Raw genomic sequence first — 21,181 nt, forward strand, 5'->3', positions numbered from 1 at the left:
AAAAGCTTTGGTGGCTTGGGAGAAGATGTGTAGGCCTAAATCCAAAGGAGGACTAAATATCACTGATTTCAGTACATGGAATAGAGCAGCACTATTAAAGCACCTATGGAATATTTGTTTGAAGAAGGACAAAGTATGGATAAGGTAGCTGCATGTTTATTATATAAAAGAAAAGATTCCATGGCAAGTAGATGTAAAACAAGCTTTATGGGTAATCAGGAAGATACTACAGGCTGGAAAATATATAAATGAATCAAGGTTGGATATTGGGAAGGTGTTAGGGACAAAAGCATTCTCTATCAGGAGAATGTACAATCAATTGAGAGGAGATTTCCCAAGTGAAAATTGGAGCATACTATTATGCAATAACAAAGGTTGTCCAAGGTGGAAGTTCATACTATACCTTGCTGTGCAGGAGAAGCTATATACCAAAGACAAATTGAGCAGCTGAGGATTACGAGTTAATCCAAATTATCCACTATGTGATCAAGAGCTGGAGAGTCATCAACACCTATTCTTTATGTGCGTCACACCCTTTTTTTAAACCTACTTCACTAACCCTCTTAAATTAATAAAAGAATTTTTGTAAAGTTCAAAAGAAAGTTTTTCAATTAGAAAGTGACAAAAATTGATGTTCAAAAGGAAATAACTCAGAGTCGCCACTTGACATTTGATCTCGGTGTGCCAGGTCACCGTTTTAAAAAATAATTTTTTCTTTTAAAAATACTTTGGACTCCAAACTAAGTCTGCACCAGAGATTCAAGTAAGGGGGTTTATTTGACTCGGGGAGAAGGTGTTAGGCACTCCCCAAGTCCCGTAACTAGTACGGTTGCATACTTGATCTAGTCGGCTTTTAAAATATTCAAGTTGAGGTAAAATCACAGAAAAACAAAATAAACAATCAAGGAGGCTCGATGTCGTCTCCACCTAATAAAATAAAATAAAAGCAAAAATAAAAATACTTCGGGTTCTACTTTCGGCCTCTAAATACAAATACTTCAGGGCATACCCCAGATAAAAATATATACAAATTTTGCGGGGCATTCCCCGGATAATAAACTAAAAGAAACAACTTCTTGCCTCAAAAATAAAAATAAAAATAAAAATAAAAATAAAAATAAAATAAATAAAACCTAAGATTTGCCTACCCGAGTGTTAGCGGACCTAAGAAAACTATTGACGATTCAACCCAAAAGCAAGAACAAGGAGTAACGAACTTGTCTTGATTCCAAACTTTTTAATTTTAGTCCAAAAGGCTACTACCCACTTAATTCCATTAACAATTGATGTCTAGGCCTATTTGCTCAGTTCACTTAATAGTCTATTTATTTGAATTAGAGCAAATCCACGGACCCATTTCAAATCTTTGAAGAGAATTTCAAACAAACCCAATAGGATACAACAATTAAATTCTCATTCAATACACTAATTGAGGATATCAAAATGATATAAGCACACAAATGGAAAAAAAATTCAGCAAAATTTTCATTCAAATCCCAAACACACAAGGAAGAATATTGAAAATTAATTAAAAACAAGGTTTAGGAATGGACCTCAAATGAGTAACAATGAAGCCGAGAGTAGAGCGCGGCAGGAAAACCTCTAATGGAACTCGAATTGGTACCGGAAAGCTTTGGTATAGATCAACCAAATCGGAATTTCAAGAAGCTAAACAAACTCGCCGACTCTTGACCGGAGCTTTCGCCGGTGAACCCGGATGAAAACGACAACCTCGACCTCCACGCGGAAGCTTAATGAATAGGTACGGTTAAATCAAGCTCAATCTTTGCCTGATGGAAGAGGGTGTTAACAATTTCCTTCTAGTTCATGTAAAGCTAAAAATATCATTCTATGAGATTTTGCACCAGTTGTATATCTTCACGTGAAACTTTCTTAAGCTCCCCACTAGACATTTTTCAATCTTTCAATGCCATATACGTTCAGCAGAAATCTCGACGCAAGTCTTGTTGACAAGCCCCAATACAGGAAAAATCCACTACAATTGATATCACACCTGTTACACTAATTAGTTTGCGAAATTACCAAAGCTAGAATAAAGTCGTTGGGGAAGACGAATCGGACAAGCCGCCGATGCCAACACTCTAATTTTGTTCATCATTCTTTTTCTCTTAATTTTGTCTGTGGCTATGGGGGAATTGAGGAGTTCTAGGGTTCAGGGGTCCTTGTAGTGTGCTCAAGGGTTATTTCTTGTATGTTTTTTGTCTCCATCCAGAAGAAGGGTTTTGTTTCTAGTTTAAAAAGAAAGAAAATCTGATGGGTTTGGATGAGTTTTTGGGCGTAGGTCATGGGTTACATGGGTTGGGAAGATTTGGGCTTGCTAAAATTGGGCCATCTCCTTGCAAGAATTCAACTTGGACTAAAATTCTATAAAATTGGGCTAAGAAAAGGCTAAAAATTTAATCTACTTCTAAAAATATTTATAAGAAGATACAAGTAAAACTAAAATTAAAATTGAGATTATTATAATAAACTATTGTATTTAAAATATAACTAAAAATTAAAGTTGAAACTATTTTTGGTATTTTCAAAGATTATATTAAAATAAAATATAAATAGGTCCAAAGTAATATATCCTTCTAAAAATATCTAATACGTGAATTAAGTAGAGAAATATGGAACTATTTTTGTATTTTTCAATTTTGTGATAAAAATAATGTAAAAAAGTCAAAATTAGTTGAAATAACTATATTAGACCTAAACTAAATATTTAAATGTTAAAATATGTAAAATCTTGGGGAGAGTTAAAAATCACATGACTACAGCTGCCCCTCTTTGACTGGAAATACGAAGTATTTTCAGACAAAGAATGACTAGATAGGTTTTTTGGACCCGACCCTTATTTAGGAAGACCAAAAACTAAGAGGAAGGAGAATGTGACTGAGCCATGGTATTTGAGCCGCCTACATATCCTTGGCTATTAAGGAATCAGGTCACGTGTAGTTCAAAAGTAGGAACAATGATGGAGTATACTGAGGTGGAGAGCCGATTGAGGTGTCGTTTCGTCGAGGTTCCGGTCCGCGGTCCTGCTATTACATCAAAATCAAAAAAATAGAAAGACTAACTAAGCATGTCAGCTATGAGTTACAAAATTCCTATCTATAAGTCTTCTGAAGCTTAATCTTGAGTCTTGAATGGTTCTTCATACAGATTTTAGATTTGAACCTCGACGCTCGCTAGCTGCAAGTGCTAGTTCATTCTTCTTCAGCTTTTTCGGATCAAGACCGGACATGTAGCGCTCGTGACTTCAACCACGTCTTGAGCAGTTCACATCTTTTTTCTGCTTCTGCATTTTGGATTCACTTTCTTTCTTTTCTTTTTGTTCTTTTTTTTTGGATTGAGACTACTTCTGTTGGTCACCTCGGACTGTTGACTCGCATTCTTGCCGCGAGCTTTTGCTGCGTTTAACTTGAATTGAATTCTGAAATGACTTCCCTTGTTCTCCAGGTGGGTGTCTGCTACTAACTTAAAACTTGAAATGACTCTGAAATGAACTTTGAAATGTCTTCCCTCGTTCTCCAGGTAGGTGCCTGCAATCAAAACAACAAAACAAACAAAATTTTCTGTCCCAGTTTGCACTAGGAAGATTTGTGAGTTATTAGTAAAACTGTAAATCACCTATGCTATTGATGCAGTGATGAGAGTAACAATAAAGACTTGACTGGGATGTGCGTCTCCTGTGAGTAAAACCAAGAAAATTTAACTAGCAAATTCATCAGACTAGGTCTTCTATCTTAGGAGAAAGATTCATCAAACTAAGATTTCGACCCTAGGAGAAAATTCAAGAGACTAAGTTTTCTATCTTAGGAGAAATATTCATCAGACTAAGATTCTATCCTAGGAGAAAATTTATCAGACTAGGTATTCTATCTTAGGAGAAAGATTCATCAGACTAAGATTTCGATCCTAGGAGAAAATTCATCAGACTAGGTCTCTTATTTTTGGAGAAAGATTCATCAGACTATGATTTTGATCATAGGAGAAAATTCATCAGACTAGGTCCCTTTTGTTATCTTAGGAGAAAGATTCATCAGACTAAGATTTTGATCCTTGGAGAAAGTTCATCAGACTAGGTTTTCTTTTTTTGTTATCTTAGGAGAAAGATTCATCAGACTAAGACGTCGATCCTAGGAGAAAATACATCAGACTAGGTTTTCTATCTTAGGAGAAAAATTTATCAGATTAAGATTTTGATCCTAGGAGAAAATTCATCAGACTAGGATTTTGATGTTATCTTAGGAGAAAAATTCATCAGACTAAGATTTTGATCTTAGGAGAAAATTCATCAAACTAGGTCCCTTTTTGTTATCTTAGGAGAAAGATTCACCAGACTAAGATTTTGATATCTTAGGAGAAAGATTAATCAGACTAAGATTTTGATCCTAGGAGAAAGTTCATCAGACTAGGTCTTTTTTGTTATCTTAGGAGAAAAATTCATCAGACTATGATTTTGATCCTAGGAGAAAATTCATTAGACTAGGTTTTATATCTTAGGAGAAAAATTCATCAGACTAAGATTTCTTATCTTAGGAGAAAGATTCATCAGACTAAGATTTTGATCCTAGGAGAAAATTCATCAGACTAGGTTTCTTCTCTTAGGAGAAAGATTCATCAGACTAAGATTTTTATTGGGAGGAAAATCCATCAGACTATGACTTTTATCCTAGGAGGAAAAATATGAAGAGCAATGACAACATTTTATGCATACTAGCAAGACAGGTAAGGGAAAAGATTTGAGAAACTTTCCTTTGTCGACTCTTCTCTTCTTTTTTCTCTTTTTTTTTTTCTTTTTCTTCTTGTTTTTGAACCAACTTGCTTGCACTGTTTTGTTCCTGTTTCAAATAAAGAAAACTTGTGAGTTTAAATGTGGTGGTTAGTTTGTCGCCTTGACCTTGAGGGCGGCTGCTACTACACTTGCTAAGATAACTTTGATTTCAACTTGGACGACCTTGATTGTTATCGACTACCCATTTTCTTTCAGCCCTTATCACAAAAGCAACTCTACTCCATTCGATCCCAATATCCTCTATCTGTTGCATTTTGCTCATGAATTGACATTTACCGAACCCTTGCATTTCACATGAATCCCAAAGCATGTTGATTGTTACCAACTCAATGCGCATACCACTTTTCCCTGACCTATGCCACTTTGATGTGCTAGCCAAATTCGTTTTGTGTAATTGGAAAGTTGGAAGATAATTTTGAAGTCATTTCTCACTTGTTCTGACCAAACAAACTCAATAAGGGACTCAAACAAAACGAGAGGAACAAAATAAGGGACAAGGGAAAGAGATGATACCTAACAAAAAAATTACAAAGTAGAAACTTATCAGACGTGGATACCAACTCTAATGACCATGACATGCACCTTTGGATTAAGTGGCCTAATCTCTTCGCTGTGAAACTAGGCTTCAGCGCTTCAATTGTCCCATCTGATCCACAATCCTCAATCAACTGGTAGTGCCTTGATGGTTTTCACCATCAAGCCTCTCTCATTTTGTTCTTTTCTCAACTCACCATCGCCTTACGATGCCCATGAGGGTTTTCACTGATAAAACTCTCTCATTTTACCATTTTCTCTCTTTGTGCAGAGAACAACGTATTACCCATGATGCAGGAAGGTCATACTTTCGCCACACACTTGATTTGACATCCTCAAAGATTGGTCGGAAGGTTTTTCTTTGGACCATAATGTGGGCTTTTAGACAGGGTTGTAAAGAAAGGGTGGCATGAAGGCTCAAAATAATTTAAGATGAAAGGGTTCAAAATTACAACTTTTGGAATCGAGTCTGTTGGCAAAATTAAAACTTCTGCCCCAGTTTCTTGGAGTTTGGAGATTTTTTTTTGTTTTTTATGAGAATTCTAAGAAAAACTGCCTCACTCTTGACTTCGAGGATTATGAAATATTTTATTTGGTGCTACCGAACCTTAAGGCTGCCTACGTATCTTGTGGTGACAAGAATCAAGTCGAACGTAGTTCAAACACAAAGTTGGTTTTGTTTTCATTTCCTTTTCTTTCTTGTCTTTTCTTTTTTTTTTTTCTCTTTTTTTTCCTTTTTTTCCTTTTTTTTATTTTTTTTATTTTCTAGTTCCTAACTCTACTTTTGATTCCAAAAGAGGGGTATGGAACAAAACAAATTAAGGTTCAAAAGGGGTAGCAAAAGATAAAAGTATTTGGGTAGCAGAATAAAATGTCTTCGTCATACCAAACTTTAAAAATGCCAAGTACAAATGTGCAATTAAAGATACGCAAAGAAATCACACACAGTATCTATTGATGGCATAATCACAAACAAAAGTACCAATGTGCAATACCTGTATCCCAATGAATGAACCTTGCCAGTTCAAAGCAAACTTGATTCAAACTTATCTTGATGTGGAAGAATGTATTTCAGCACTGTTTGATCTACCTCAAACTGCTTGAGAGACATTCCCTTGTTGTATGCTCTCACCAACCTCTTGATTTTCCAGACTTACTACCTCAGTTTCACTCAATTCAAGCTTCAGGTTATCTCAGAATGCGTAAATCTTTATTTGTTTCCTCAAATGCCTCTTTTTATCATGTTCAAAACTGTGTCATTGCTTCATGATTAGACTAACTTTCAAGACCAGGCTAAGAATTATGCATGCATGTTATGTCACTAGAGTCAGCATGAAAATAACTATAAAAGAAAAAGTGACCTAAACAAGAATTGACTAGAACTAACAAAAAATAAGAGATTGCATTAGATAGATGGTGAAACGGGCTTGAACAAAACAAGAAAAATAGACATGGATTACAATCCTGGAACAATCCTAGATAACACTAGATGGGTTACTACCATTAAACAAACTAGGAAAAATAAGAAAAAGAAGGGTTTGAGCCACAAGACAATATCTGGATAACAACCCTGAAATAACCCGAACAACAGAAATGACAACAAAATAAACCACCAAAACTCATCCCTGGCTAGCCAAGAAAGGAGTGTCTTTCCAATTACCAATCTCGACATCTTAGCCACTGGACTGCACATCAAAATTACTGGGACCTTCACCAGTTTCAATATCATTAACTTCAGTTAGCAAGTTCCCAAGAGGATTCTCAAACTCCATATCACCGTGCATCTTTCCCACAAAGTGTGCATCATCATGTGCAGTTAAAGGATTCTATGCAATGTTCTGGGTGTCACTGTCCTGGACCATAATTATCCTTTCTTGAATCATTCTTTCTATCTCCCTTTTCAAAGCACGACAATCTTCAATACTATGTCCTTGGACATTAGAATGGTACATGCACTATATAGTAGGATCAAAACATTTTGCATATGGGTCCGGAGTATAGCCGAGGAGCGGCTCAGTCAGGCCAGACTATTTTAGTTTTTCAAACAAGCTTGTGTAGGGTTCTCCGATTGGCGTGAAACTATTTCTTTGACTTTGTTCCCCTCTATGCCCCTATTTACTAGGGTTATTTGGTGATCAAAAATATTGTGAAGGCTAAAGAGTATTATGCGGTGCTGGTGCTTACCGTAAGGATTGACCCCGTGGCTGGACAGAGGACCGGACGTTTTTCGGAGGAGAATACTGAGGTGGATTATGTGGAGCTCGGGGATAGGTTTGGGGTTGAGGTCGAGGTTGGGGTCGAGGATGAGTATATTGGTGAGGCGGACCCATTGGGCCATGTCGTGATCCTGAGACAACCATAACAACATCATCATTTTTCTTCTGACCCGGCAAGCTTCTTGTAACACTTTGGATTGCCTGTGTGGTTGCTTCTATAGCAGAGTAGCTCATGATCTTGCTCGACTTGAGTCCCTCTTCCGCCATTTCTCCCATCTTTACCACATCATTGAAAGGCTTACCAATGACTAAGATCAAATGGCCGAAGTAAGTAGGCTCCAAGGCTTGAAGAAATTATTCAACCATCTCATCTCATTCCATCGGAGGATTGACCCGTGCAGCTTGCTCCCTCCATCGGAACCCATATTCTCTAAAGCTATTACTGGGCTTCTTTTCTACCTTGGTCAGGGACAGGTGATCCGGGACATTGTCTATGTTGTATTGAAAAGGCCGAGCAAAGCCTGAACCAAATCGTCCCATGTATACCACCTGCTGGCATCCTGGCGGGTGTACCATTCTAGAGCTGCCCCACTCAAACTCTGGCTGAAGTACGCCATCAATAATTCGTCTTTTCCTCTGGCGCCTCTCATTTTTATGCAATAACCTCTCAGATGAGCTACAGGATCCCCATGTCCGTCATACAAGTCAAACTTTGGCATCTTGAACCCGACAGGTAGTTGAACATCAGGGAACAAACAGAAATCTTTATAATCCACACTCACCTGGATTCGTAACCCTTGCATATTTCTCAATGATTGCTCTAAACTCTTTACCTTCTTAAATATCTCCTCTTGCTCCACATTCTTGGGTGGTTTCTCAGTTTCAACATAAGGCTCAAAGTGAGGAGTGTAGGAATAAGGATCTGGGACTTTGAAAGTGTGTTCTGGGGCATAGTATTGGGTATCTGGAGCTCGGAATGCGGGCTCACTAGAGGATCGGTGGAGGGTAGCTTGTGGAGGGGGTACAAAAATAAGAGCAGATATCGAAGTAGGGTATGAGGTTGGTTTGGCTGGTGGAGGATGGAAGATTTGGGCCGAAGTGCCGGGGTAGTTGTGGTAAGGGGTAAATCCCGGTAAGTGTTGTGGGGAAAGATCAACAGTATTTGGCATATGGGCTTGGGACAATGGTGGAATGGAAGCAGGGTTTTCTGCATAGTTGGTAGGGAATGAGGGTGGAGGGTGTCCCTTAATCCAGGCCGAATACATTTCTGTCATCTGACGCTTCAACCTTCGGACCTCCTCTTTCAATTCAGACTCCGACTCTACAAACTCTCTCGACGGGTCAACAACTCATATGTCCAAATCTTTGACATCTATGTCTACCTTGTTCTTTGACCTTGTGTTGTACAGATAACTCGCCAAAGTGCTACAAATTAACCACCCTCTGTTATGATAACGATGAAAGTAATAAAGGAGAGCAAAACAAAGCCAACATGTTAGCGTTAGAGCATTTATCAGATAGAAATATCATATTGCGTGCAATGCCCCTAGCAACAATTAATGGTTCTAGAATGGCTTCGAGGGTACAAAGGTCATATGGCGTCATCCCAATTTCACTCTTCCTAGCCCATTTCCTTCTTCATTTTCCTTTCTAGGACCGCTTGTTTTTTCATTTCTTTCACTCTTTTTTCTTTCTGATTATCGCTCTTTTCTTTCCTTTCATTTCTCGCGTCCCACACTTCATCTTTTTTTTTTCTTCTTTATCTTAATGATGATTCGATTGAACCCTATGTAGGTTGCCTACGTATCATGTCCCTCATGAATCAGATCAAGCGTAGTTCTGGAAAAAAGTAATGAACAAATAAACTAAAAATCTTTTTGAATTTTTCATTTATAATTTTTTTTTTGGTTTTTCAAATACAAAATGGAAAGTGCGATGATAAAAGACTTGACAAAATCTTACACCACCTAAAAGACTTAAAACTACTAGACATGACTACAAAGGGAAAGACAAACATAAAAACAGACTCATAATATAAAAAGGCTCCTTAAGCGGCTCCTGAATGTAGTGGTCCTGGGGTATCTGTCATGCTCGAGTCTTGGCAAATGAATCCACACCTGAATGAGAAAAATAATACCAAATAGATCAATGACTCAAGACACTTTGCGACACCACAATACTTCCTATTGGGCACATGCAAGACACGATTGAGCTATTTTTAAAAATTAACCTATGCGGCCAAGAATGACTAGAAGTGCAAACTCAGCAAGGGTGACTACTTAGATATGGAAGTACCTCACTAAGTCTTATATGGATTCAACTCCCAATAACCATGGCCCAAAATCAATTTGCAGAAATGATCCATTTTGCAAAAAACGGCCGATATGGCCAGAAGTGGCCAAAGATGCAAACTCAAAAAGGACGGACCTTAAAGTAATATGACACCTAGTTGTGGACTCAAGATCCTAAGACATGGGTTATTGAACTACTTTTGCGAAAATGACCCAATTTTGCAAGAATAGCCGATGTGGCCAAAAGTGGCTAAGCATGCAAGATATGGCTAAGACCCCGCAAAGACAAGAACCTAAGACTCACTAGGAAGACCGGACCCTATGTGGGTTGTCTACGTATCACGTCTCGAAAGACGAGAATCAAGTTTGCGTAGTTCAGAAAGATTGGATATGGGAGAAAGCTTTAAAAATGACACTAACTTGAAAAAAAAAAATATTTTTTGTCTTTTTGAAAAATGATGGATCTTTTTTTTGGATTTTTTTTCTCTTTTTTTCGATTTTTGGAAAATGATGGGAAAGTGTAAAATCTTTTTGGATTTTTCTTTTTCAATTTTTTTTGAAAGAAAAATATAACTAGGCCCTTCTTGTTTCATTTTCACCCTACTTTCCCAATTATTGGTACACCAAATGACCTTTTTACCCTCAAAGATGCAACATGTATCACATTGAATGTCTTTTTGGGCCACGAGCCTATTTTTAACAAAATTTGGATAGGCTTCCTACAAAGGGACACGGTACCTAGGACCGAGCCCTGCTAGGTCTAAATGACATGATGCAAATAAAAATGACCTAAAGGTTGACCTAAATTTTGGGTTCATTAACAAGGCAATTCGGGGGAGCGTATCGTCGATGGTGGTTGCTCAAACTTTCCACCCACTCCATACGTCCGACGACCCCCCTCCTAAATTAAGGGTGACTCAAAAAAGAGTTCGTGCACGCGACGCGTACTCCGAGACTTGTTGCAGAAAGAAGACCCGTGATTATGCAAATGATGTCAGTTTATAATGCAATAACACATTAAGAAAAGCGATAAATAAACAACCAACAAAACAAGAAAATAAGACAAACAAAGCAAATAAACAAAACAAATGAAGAAAACAAACACCTCAATCGAATATCCTAAAAGCCAACCAGATCAAGTACCAGCTCGAACGTGCAAGTCCCCAGCAGAGTCGCCAGAGATGTCACACCCCTTTTCTTAAACCTACTTCAAACTAACCCTCTTAAATTAATAAAAGGATTTTTGTAAATTTTAAAAGAAGGGTTTTCAATTAGAAAGTGACAAAAATTGATGTTCAAAAGGAAATAACTCAGAGTCGCCACCTGACATTTAATCTCAATGTGCCAGGTCACCGTTTTTTAAAAATGATTTTTCCTTTTAAAAACACTTTGGACTCCAAACTAAGTCTGCACCAGAGATTCGGGTAAGGGGGTTCATTTGACTCGGGGAGAAGGTGTTAGGCACTCCCCAAATCCCGTAACTAGTACGGTTACATACTTGATCTAGTCGGCTTTTAAAATATTCAAGTTGAGGTAAAATCACAGAAAAACAAAATAAACAATCAAGGAGGCTCGAAGTCGTCTCCACCTAACAAAAGAAAATGAAAGCAAAAATAAAAATACTTCGAGTTCTACTTTCGGCCTCCAAATACAAATACTTCGGGGCATATAAAGGATAAAAATATATACAAATTTCGCGGGCCATTCCTCGGATAATAAACTAAAAGAAACGACCTCTTGCCTCAAAAATAAAAATAAAAATAAAATAAATAAAACATAAGATTTGCCTATCCGAGTGTTAGCGGACCTAAGCAAACTATTGACGATTCAACCCAAAAGCAAGAACAAGGAGTAACGAACTTGTCTTGATTCCAAACTTTTTAGTTTTAGTCCAAAAGCCTATTGTAGGGTGCTCAAGGGTTAGTTCTTGTATGTTTTTTGTCTCCATTGAGAAGAAGGGTTTTGTTTCTAGTTTAAAAAGAAAGAAAATCTGATGGGTTTGGACGGGTTTTTGGGCGTAGGTCATGGGTTGGGAAGATTTGGGCTTGCTAAAATTGGGCCATCTCCTTGCAAGAATTCAACTTGGACTAAAATTCTATAAAATTGGGCTAAGAAAAGGCTAAAAACTTAGTCTACTTCTAAAAATATTTATAAGAAGATGCAAGTAAAACTAAGATTAAAATTGAGATTATTATAATAAACTATTGTATTTAAAATAGAACTAAAAATTAAAGTTGAAGCTATTTTTGGTATTTTCAAAGATTTTATTAAAATAAAATAAAAATAGGTCCAAAGTAATATATCCTTCTAAAAATATCTAATAAGTGAATTAAGTAGAGAAATATGGAATTATTTTTGTATTTTTCAATTTTGTGATAAAAATAATATAAAAGAGTCAAAATTAGTTGAAATAACTATATTAGACCTAAACTAAATATTTAAATGCTAAAATATATAAAATCTTGGGGAGGGTCAAAAATCACATGTCTACAATGTGTATATTCTCAGCAGAAGTATTGGGGAAACTGTTAGCATGGATAGGACTGGTACGAAGGGTAATTGGCGGGAATGAGGAGCTCAAATGGACATCAGAACATATGAAAGTCAAAGGGTCGAAAACCATGTTTACAGGATATGTATTACAAATGCTATTTACCAGATATGGATGGAAAGAAATAGTAGAATTTTTCAGCACGAAAAGAGAAACAACTTCATAATACAGGAGATACATTGTATAGGACATGGACAGAGTAGCTTAAGGAAAGAACTTCAAAAGTTAAATTTCTATCCTTAGGAGTTGTTAGAGAAGAAGGATTGTACTGAGTTTGGGGCTGCATGTCCAAACTTAGTTATACTGTTATACTTGTACATATTTACTTGGTAATAAAGATTGTCTAATTACCAAAAAAAAAAAAAAAGATATATTGGAAAAAAAAAGAAGAGGAAAATTTTGCGGGGCGGGACGGGTAATGAGGGTGTGGATGCGGGGTGGGTGGATGCGGGTGAAAATGCAATGCGGGGCGGGGCGGGTTGAAATTTTGCGGGTTAAGGTAGAACCCGCCCCTCACCGTTTGCCATCTCTATTACGGCCCTCCAAATAATCATTCGTATGTTCCTGCAACACGACTCCAATGGCACTTTAGGATTTAATATATTCACTAGGTAGTGTACACAACTTGTAATTTGAGTGATGACTTTGAATATCTGTATATGCTCTCATTACTTACTTTTATTTCTTCTCACGCAAATAAAGAAGAAATAAAAATGTAAGAAAAAATAGATTAGTCAGATTCGAACCTGAGCCCGCGTTGGCCTTCGAGTCAACCTCGCTGAATACAAGTGTGTCATGCAGCTTTCTACCAAAAAGTAATTCAGAAGATGCAAGAAAATTACATGCAAAAAATACTTGAACAGAGGAGGAGCACATCTCTTGACATTATTGTTTGACCACAAGCCACCTAAAAATGCTATGGCTAAATAGAAAGAATAAAGAAAGTATGTAACATGTTTACCATATTTATCAGGGCAGAGTCTAAGATGATCTTACTAAACAACGGACGAGAAAATAGAACTTCTCAAAGTGAAAGAGGTGCTTCCTAACGCGATATACATGTATACTGTATAGCATTGCAGCCAGCGTCACCAAAAGGAAAGATAACATGATCAACTTCCAAAAATCCTAGGAAAAAATTGCAGCAGAAGAAACAAGTTAAAACACAATTAAAGTATGCAATCAGGAATGAATATTTAACACCCGAAAAAAAATGTACTAAGACGTGTTTTTTCTATTGGTCGAATAAAAAGGTGGAATCAACAGCTGTTATGAATCAACTATACGTGATACTTATGCAGAGTGGTCAGGGTTATACTGTTAATGAAATAACATACATTAGTATGATAATACTAAGGCTTCAGTACAATGCAATGATCAATACCTGGGGATTGGATATAATTATGCCAGAGAGATAAGTCATCAATTCCAGAACAGACTGTAGTGAGTTTTGAACTCCGCCTACCACACAGCGATCACTTTCACGGACATGATCCTGTCCAAGTCCAGTAACGAATATAAGATTATGTAATTTGCAATCAAGAAAAACGACCAAGATGACGAATATTCAACTATGGTTGAAAATTTTAACTATCCACACCTGCATTTGCTGAATGACCGATAAGTCAAACATCCACAAACCCAAGCGCGATGCAGCCACACCAGCCATAAGCATAAATGCTGATAGAAATTTCTTATGGACCCATATCGAAGCTGCACATACCAACAGGCAAGTCCACTGCACACGCAACAGACTATAACCAACTTAAAAAATCAACAAGATTCAACGATTACTCAGTATTTCTGCTGGGAAATTTTTATCATATCATATATTCATACAGCTTTTGGCTTCTAAATTATTTACTACTGCAGTTGATACCTGGGACCATATTGACCAAAGACCGGTTCGAAGTGTTGAAATATGTGATTCTAAGATGGGGTAGAGAAATGTTGCAGCTATCCCTATTGTTGCGCTTGCTCCACGTGCAATTCCAATGACATATGCAGGAATTCCCTCCCATTCCAGCATAGCAGTCATTAACGTTCCGAAGCTGTGGCACAAATTAGACAAAAACATATAAATATACCCTGAGTGTAATAGCTTTAAGACATTTTACAAGAAAGTTAAAGTCCTGCTAAGTATCTTTAAAACCTTTCTCAGGTAAAAAAAGGCAAAAGCACTGAGACTACTGAGCGCATCATCCAACCAGCACGCTGATGCAGTTTCTAATTTCAAGGATGATCTATTGGAAATGATTTTAAATTCAATTGCATGAAAAAAGAAGAAGGAAAAAAGCGTTTCAACAATAAACATAACTACATCTGTAGCGTCACTAAGTTTTACCTGAGTACGGTGAAAAAGAGTAAAGCAAGGGCCAGCCCTGGGAGGACTACATCTTGCTGCATGTACACTTTCCATGCACTAACACAAGGCAATCTTGAGATCCAGCCGACTATTTTCCTCCAGCAATTTTCAGATTGTTCCAAGCCAATTCCATCTGAATGTAGCAAGTTTTTCTGTTCAGGAGAAATAGAGGGGCTTAAATCCAAATATGTTGGCGTAGATCTTGATGCCCTCCTCAGGTTGCTCTCAGTTAGAGCTGGAATACCATTGTATACAGATGTAAGAAGCCAGTATTCTAAGCACACCGATATAACATTCCAAAGTGCTAGAGTCATGGCTGATGCAGTTAGTGAAACAAAACTGATAATGAAGCCAGAAATGACCGGGGCAAATAGCTTGCAAATCAAATCTATTCGTCTTATGACTGAATTCATCTTTGTTAGTTCCCCAGGAGGGTGGCCTTCTGATATTACGACTACCCTGCCAATAAAATACAATTGTAAGTGCCTCCAAATAAGTTAAAAATGAAAATTTTAAGAAAAGGAGGTCGGTCAAAACATTCAGATAGCTCACCATTCTCTTTCGATCAAGATGGTTCCGGCGAGAGTCGAGAGCACAGCAACAGCTCCAGAGATATTAATTAAACTGACAAGTGATATAAATGCCATAAAATTGGCAGATATCAAGTCTGTACGGATTAAAAGAGCAATTACGGCACCTCCAGCAACAATAAACGAGAGATTTTGGCTTAACAACCAAAGTTGGAGAACCTGCAAAAGAGTGTGAGGATTCTATAGCTAATCAGAGGTAAATATTAACATATGTCAATTTTAGAATGGATATTAATCAATCATGTTCAGGGGCTGTGTTAAGAAAGAATGAGAACAAACCTTAACATATGTCAACCTATCCACCCACTGTCCAACGAGGGGACCAAACAATGCCGTAGAAGCAGACTCCACCACACCATAAGCAGCCGTTAGGAGTAAAGAATCTGGCCAGACGTTGATCATGTATAAACCAACAGAGAATTCCCACATCCTGTAATTAGAAAATATAATCAGAAAATACTATGTTCTGATAATTGAATCTAACTACAATGCATTTGTACAATCATTATGCCTTTCATGACATGAATCTTATGCTATATTATTATCGATTTTACAGTGCTACACCGTAGCTCCCGAATCAGAATACCTAGAAAGTCATTGATGCCAGACTAAATTGCACATTAATTTTGTAACTGCTAAAATGTCTTACACGCACGGCACTGCCTAGCTAGAAGTTAATTTCCATCGTGTTCGTTCAGAAAAGAATTATGATTCAACCACAAATAAAATATTAGTTCCATTGATTTCTTTACATGAAAGGGTGACAGTGCTGCAGGTTTAGGTGCAATTTAATCAAGCATAAGGAGAAGTGCACCTCATTTCTCAATTGTAAGACCACATTGTGAAATTCCTGTAGAGAGAGTCCAATTTGTTGGATGTCTGGGGTAGGAAATCAGTTCAATTCTAGTGACAAAATTCAACCTTTTGTATAGAATTTAGAACTTCATAATTCCTAATAAACTGAAAATTTAAATATAAAAAAAAACAATTGTAATCCAACAAGTAGGGTCTGGGGAGAGTATGGAGAAAAGATATGCAATAGTGAAAATGTCAAAAAAGCAGTAATAACAGCAATATAATAGTAAAATCGAAACACAACATCGCTAGATATTAATAGAAATCTAACAATACGAAAATACGAGAACAACGCTACCAAAAAAAAAAAAAAAACAAAGAAAGGAAGCAAAGAACATCAGAACCAAATTGCACAACAATGAATAATTTGACCAAAGAACAATTCTCAAATCCAAATCTCAAAATTAAACAAGAAAAGCCAGAAAATAGAGTGAATAATTGTAACCTGGCACTCCATCTAGATAGGAAATGGCCAACATATAGATAATTGAGAAGAGCTGTTGGAAATGGAGAAGGGGTCTGATTTTCTTGGAAAATCAATGGCTCATTCAACATGTTCATGCTCATTTTTTTTGGTCTGAAGCTGAATTCTTTGTAGTTTTAGAACCAAATAATTTTGGATTTCACCAATATAACAAAAAAAGTTGAGGGTTATGATTAATTAAGATTTGATGAACTCTGAATTGAGATATAAAACGATTTCTGACCCTTCACCATTTCATGAATTATAATTAAATACTGTAGTAACTAATGTTTCAGAGGTGCAAAACCCGTAACCAGGCAATGCAGTTGAGTTCTGACTTACGACTTATTACTAGTGTATAGAAGCAGTTGAGGAAAATGCCATTCGGCACGTGCACTGCATTGACATGTGTCATTTCTTAGTGTAATTTTATTTGACTTAAGTTTAACTTACCCCAAAAAAAACTTATACGTTGAATTTTTTTTTAAATAAATGAAATGTATGGGGAATCGTAAGTTTATCGGCCAAAAGTGAAAAAGAAAAAGAAAATCATTGTCCATTTTAGCAATCAGATTTGGCATTTGTCTTCTTACAGAAACAAATCTCTGTTTCATGAGGCTTTCAACAGAGAAGGATTAGAAAAACACATACTGACATTTTTTAAAACCTTTTGTCTTTAATTTGGAGCTATTTGAAAAACATACACTGACTGATCAGAGAAAACATGAGATGGATTTTGTCCCTATGCATGTCTGTCCTTGGACTCTAGTTCAAATTTTAAATAAAAAAATGATGAAGATTACTGAATTAGGAAAGAAAAAAAAACTGAAAGGAGAGTTGGATAACAATTAAATTATAATGTGGTCTTAAGGATATGTGATTTCACCTAATATCGATTGATAAACGTAAAGATAAATGACGCAAATTGACAATAATATAAAGCAAACCAGTATTTGGACAAAGCCCTAGAACTTGGATACCCTCGAGCTAGTTATGCAAGAACAATTAAAATGCAACGAGTTGATAAACAACAGAATGTAAATTAAAGAGAGAATCTTGTATTGCTTTGATCTGTGTGAATGTTAGGTGTCTGCAAGATGATTAGGACCCCCTTTATATAGTAGAGGAATCCTATTTAAGGTACAATTCTAACTATGGAAGTAAATTCTATAATTAACTAGATAACCACCCTTGATTTGATCTGTTCCGAGATTTACGCTATGATCTCCGGCCAGTCACGGATATCTCGCCTTTCCGTTATTGCGCTTTGCTCGAAGTTTGTCATATTCGGTCTTGGTCGCAGTTGGCCTCGATCTCGATAGGCACCTCGATCCTTGGACTCAATGCCTCGTCTTCGTGTTCTGGTCTGATTCATTACGAGGCTACCCCTTGATGCAGTTCCCTTGTTTCGATCGAATAGCATAATCGGGTAGGCCCGGTTTTAACCGTTTATAGATAGTCCCCTCGTTTCTTGGAATGTAATGAGAAGAAATGAATTGAGCCTTCGATTTTGTACCTCGATCCATCATGACGTCATCCTTGTTGCGTAAGCGACGTAAGCGATCGAAAAGTCCCGTCGATACAGTTCCCAAAATCATTAATGAGTGTCAGTTGGTGGTCGGCCACCAGTGCCTTTGAACCGTTGCCGTGAATCCTTAAATATGTCTTCTTCTCACTTCCTCAAACTTTACTTTGAATTTTTCTTGTACTAATCTTCAAAATCCCTTTGAGTTCTTCAAGTCTATCTGCAAATCTTCAAAGCTTTTTCACATCTTCTAAGCCTTCCCGTTCTGCTCCATTATCAACCCTTCCTCAAAACACCAAACATTATCCCCTTCTTCTTTCTTTACAAAAAAAATGGCAAAGACATCAAAAACTGTTCCTCCAAAGGAAAAAGCCTCTTCATCGCGGCCGGCCGAAGACAAAACACTGGTGGAGCTGCGCCCTGAGGAATGCGTTCCCGAGATGGGTTGTGACCTTTCTTCCGACTTCAAAGTCGAGAAAATTTCTTCTATCCCTGGTCGGTGTGAGCCAATGTCTAGGTACATGTGCTCGGTAACTGAGAGCAACTTCGAGCAAGTCAAGGAAGTCTACCATTGGGAGAAGAAAGAGGTGGTGATTCTGTTTCCCGAGGAAGATATCAATACCCATGTGGAAGGATTTTTAAGTCTTTACACTTATCCTTTCACGTTGGGCACTACGATCCCGTCATTATCGACTTCTACCGCCAATACCAAATAACCCTAGGCCAGATCCACCCTTCCTTTTGGCGGATAGTCATTTTGTTACGATTTTTCCTGAGCAAAAAGGAAGGAACACCTTTCACCCTCGACCACATCATCAGGTTGTACAGGCCCATTTTTTTTCGAGGTGGGTTGATAAAGCTTCAATGTCGGGCCACCAAGGTGTTGTTCTTGAGCATAGATGAGGACAAAGATCGAGGGTGGATGGGTCAGTTCGTTCGAGTGAAAACTTCCGACCTAATTCCGGCCGAGAAGATGCCATTTCCTGAGAAGTGGAATATGGAGCGTAAGTTCGATCCTTCCTTTAGCTTTTTTATTTACTGTTTTGTTTCCTTTACTTCTTTTTACTAACATCCTTTTCTGTGATATAGTGGTCTCTTATATTCCTAGTGCGATTTCGGACCATGAGAGCTGGGTTCGGACCCTAGCTTCGACCTCCTCTTACACTGAGCGCTTACGGAACAATTTAGCAAGGGGTCGATGGGAGATCAAAAATCACGGTAAGCCTTTTCTGTATATTTTTCTGTTGCTGCTGTGTATTTATTTTGGGACTATGGATGTGGGATCTGGTAGCTCCTCCTTGTCTGTTTATTTTGGGACTACGAATGTGGGATTCCGGTAGCTCCCCCTTGCATGTTTATTTTGGGACTACGAATGTGGGATTCCGGTAGATCCCCCCTGCACAGTTATATGGAACTACTGGAATGCACCCGGTAGATTCCCCCAGTACTGGGTAGTTATATTTGGGACTACGGAACGGGATTCCGGTAGATCCCCGCGCACTATGAGTTGGACTACGGGATCCCAGGAGATTCATTGGTTATGTACATATGGGACTACATGATGGTATCCTGGGAGGTCCCCGATCGTTATCATTGGTGCTAAGCTGTATTTCCTTTCCGTGTTTACCTTGTTTCTGTATGGTCGTTGTTGTCTTGTACATCCTGTGTTATTTCACTTATGTACTTATTTATACTGTTATGTTCTATACTGTTGACCTTATTATTTTATTTAACCTCAGTAGGGCCCTGACCTTCCTCGTCACTGCTCAACCGAGGTTAGGCTTGGCACTTACTGAGTACCGCTGTGGTGTACTCATGCCTCTCCTGCGCATGTTTTTCATGTGCAGATCCAGGTACTGCTACTCAGGCCTACCATCCTTGAGGCGACTGCTCTAGAGACTTTGAGGTACATCTACCGCGTCCGCAGACCGAGAAGTCCCTTTCTATTCTAGTTGTTAAACATTGCCCTTCTGTATTTTCTTTCTTATTAGATATTCTGGAGTTAGACTGTTAGATATTCCAAAGGCTTGTGTTTCTGTGAGTTTTCGGGTTTTGGGATAGTGTACTTGGTTTTGAAAATGTTGCATTGTATATGCCGAGCATCATTATAACTATTGTTTCCATTCAGTTATTTGGTTTTGATTCTTCTGCAAGTTTCATTTTTATTCCACATTTGTTAGGCTTACCTAGTCGTAGAGACTAGGTGCCGTCACGACAGTTCACGGAGGACGAACTGGGGTTGTGACAAGTTGGTATCAGAGCTCTAGGTTCATAGGAGTCATGGATCACAAGCTAATTTATTAGAGTCTCACTGATCGGTACGGAGATGTCTGTACTTATCTACGAGAGGCAAATTCCACTTCATTTGATTTCCTTATCGTGCGATATTTTGACATCACAATTCTAAACTTCTGTCTTCTATTCTCTCACAAATGGTGAGGACATGCGCTACTCGATATGATCAGGCACCCGCACCCTCTACTGCAGCCGTCAGAGGCTGGGGCTAGGGTATAGGCCGAGGATGCGTACGTAGTGCAGCCTGAGCACCTGTGCGAGCTGCCGCCGAGGTACCACCAGCAGTTCCAGCTGGAGTCCAGGCACCTGACACGCCTACTGCTACTACTACTCCAACTCTTAAGGAGACTTTGGCACAGTTCATGAGCATGTACACCACTCTGGCTGAGGCAGGGTTGCTTCCCCTTGCTGCAGCTATATCTCAGGCCGGGGGAGGAGCACAGACTCTCACTACCCGCACTCCTGATCAGCGAGTGCATATTGAGCAGGTCCCTGATATTATTCCTGTACCGCCTGCAGTGCCAGTTCAGCTCGAGGACAAGGCAGCGGCTTCCGAGGAGGAGCAATTAAGGCTTGAGAGGTTCAAGAGGTACAAGCCTCCTATATTCAGCGGTCTAGCATCGGAGGATGCTCTGGGATTTCTAGATGGCTCTGGGATTTCTAGATGAGAGTTACCACATTCTCCGTACCAT

General features: G+C 38.2%; 1 protein-coding gene across 2 annotated transcripts; it reads right to left on the minus strand.

Annotated features, from left to right (window-relative positions):
- Positions 1 to 9,415: 9,415 nt before the first annotated feature.
- On the minus strand, positions 9,416 to 16,974 carry LOC104238365 (solute carrier family 40 member 2-like). 2 transcript variants are annotated; one of them, XR_713859.2, is made up of 9 exons: positions 16,652 to 16,974; positions 15,631 to 15,781; positions 15,314 to 15,510; positions 14,741 to 15,220; positions 14,276 to 14,447; positions 13,997 to 14,134; positions 13,781 to 13,891; positions 13,143 to 13,524; positions 9,416 to 9,671 (listed from the first exon to the last, which is right to left on the minus strand). XR_713859.2 is itself a non-coding variant. In XM_009792702.2 (9 exons), the coding sequence occupies exons 1-8, from the start codon at positions 16,771 to 16,773 to the stop codon at positions 13,378 to 13,380; spliced, it is 1,518 nt and encodes a 505-aa protein (XP_009791004.1). In that variant the 5' UTR covers positions 16,774 to 16,974; the 3' UTR covers positions 9,416 to 9,671; positions 13,358 to 13,377. The 2 variants fall into 2 exon arrangements, 1 of the variants encoding a protein (XP_009791004.1); XM_009792702.2 differs by having other exon boundaries at positions 13,358 to 13,524.
- Positions 16,975 to 21,181: the final 4,207 nt, after the last annotated feature.

Source organism: Nicotiana sylvestris, chromosome 12 (assembly GCF_000393655.2).
Source record: "Nicotiana sylvestris chromosome 12, ASM39365v2, whole genome shotgun sequence".
Taxonomy (NCBI): Eukaryota; Viridiplantae; Streptophyta; class Magnoliopsida; order Solanales; family Solanaceae; genus Nicotiana; species Nicotiana sylvestris.